This window comes from Myzus persicae, unplaced genomic scaffold (genome assembly GCF_001856785.1).
Source record: "Myzus persicae strain clone G006 unplaced genomic scaffold, MPER_G0061.0, whole genome shotgun sequence".
Lineage (NCBI taxonomy): Eukaryota > Metazoa > Arthropoda > Insecta > Hemiptera > Aphididae > Myzus > Myzus persicae.
Window position 1 is genome coordinate 1 of NW_019103633.1, and position 1,252 is coordinate 1,252.

At 28.9% G+C, this 1,252-nt stretch overlaps 1 protein-coding gene across 1 annotated transcript; it reads left to right on the forward strand.

Moving 5' to 3' along the window:
- Positions 1 to 14: 14 nt before the first annotated feature.
- LOC111034958 (ATP-dependent DNA helicase PIF2-like) lies at positions 15 to 1,231 on the forward strand (the record flags this gene model as incomplete). Its single annotated transcript, XM_022316413.1, has 3 exons — positions 15 to 606; positions 714 to 866; positions 1,076 to 1,231. Coding segments are annotated over exons 1-3 (901 nt in total), but the record flags the coding sequence as incomplete, so codon positions are not given.
- Between the last annotated feature and the right edge of the window lie 21 nt (positions 1,232 to 1,252).

Sequence of the window (1,252 nt, forward strand, 5' to 3'; positions counted from 1 at the left end):
ATATTTTATTAAAAATGAATGGAAAACAATTACAATACTACAATTTACCGTTGCCTGAATGCGATAGTAATGATAGTAATGTGAATATGGATAATCAATTTGAATATATGAGGGAAACACAATATGATAAATGTAGTTTGAGAACTGATATTTCCACTAACGAGCCAAGACTTACAAATGAACAGAGATGTGTATTTGATACTGTCTACAATTCAGTTCTTCGCCACGATGGTAAATTATTTTTCATCGATGCTCCTGGAGGAACTGGTAAGACATTTTTATTAAAGTTATTATTGTCGAAAATAAGACAAGAAGAAAAAATATCGTTGTGTGTCGCATCGTCAGGGATAGCTGCAACATTATTGCCTGGTGGACGAACTGCACATTCAATGTTTAAATTACCTCTCACTATAATAAACAACGATTTACCTGTATGCAATATAAAAAAAGGGTCAGAAATGGCCAAACTAATACAAGAATGTAAGTTGATTGTATGGGACGAGTGTACTATGGCTCATAAAAAAGCTATTGAAGCACTGAACCGTTCATTGATTGATCTGACTGGTAAAAATGATATCATGGGCCGGATAACAATTGTATTTTCAGGTAACTAATGCAATTATTTTTCAGTTCAATTTAATTTATTACCGTCATCAAACAACTTTGAACTGTAATTTAATTTTTTATGTAACATTTTAAATGTATTATTGTAGGAGATTTCCGTCAAATTTTACCTGTTGTGCCTCGGGGTACTAAAACTGATGAAATACGTGCATGTATTAAATCATCAATTTTATGGGAACATGTAATTAGATTGAAACTTACATCTAATATACGGGTACAATTGAGTAAAGAACAGGATTCAGGTAAGGTGTTTTAGCTAATTATAATGAAGGGACAATTTTTAATGTATTTATATAAATCAAGAGTAATAAAAAGTGTTATTATGATTTTAAAGTAAATATAATTAATTTTTAGTTAAAATTATAACTAATTTAATTAAAATTATACTTCAATAGTTATATTGTAATCATGAAATTCAAATGAATTTAATGGCAAAAAATTTTAATTTCAGATGAATTTAGTAAGTTTTTATTGGATATTGGAGAGGGGAAATTACCGATAGACGAAAATGAACAAATTTCATTGACCAATGACTTTGGAAAAATTATTTTTAATATCCCTGATTTAATAAGTAGTATTTATCCTGACTTAACCAATGTCACTTTATGTAATCATTCTTGGTGGTGTG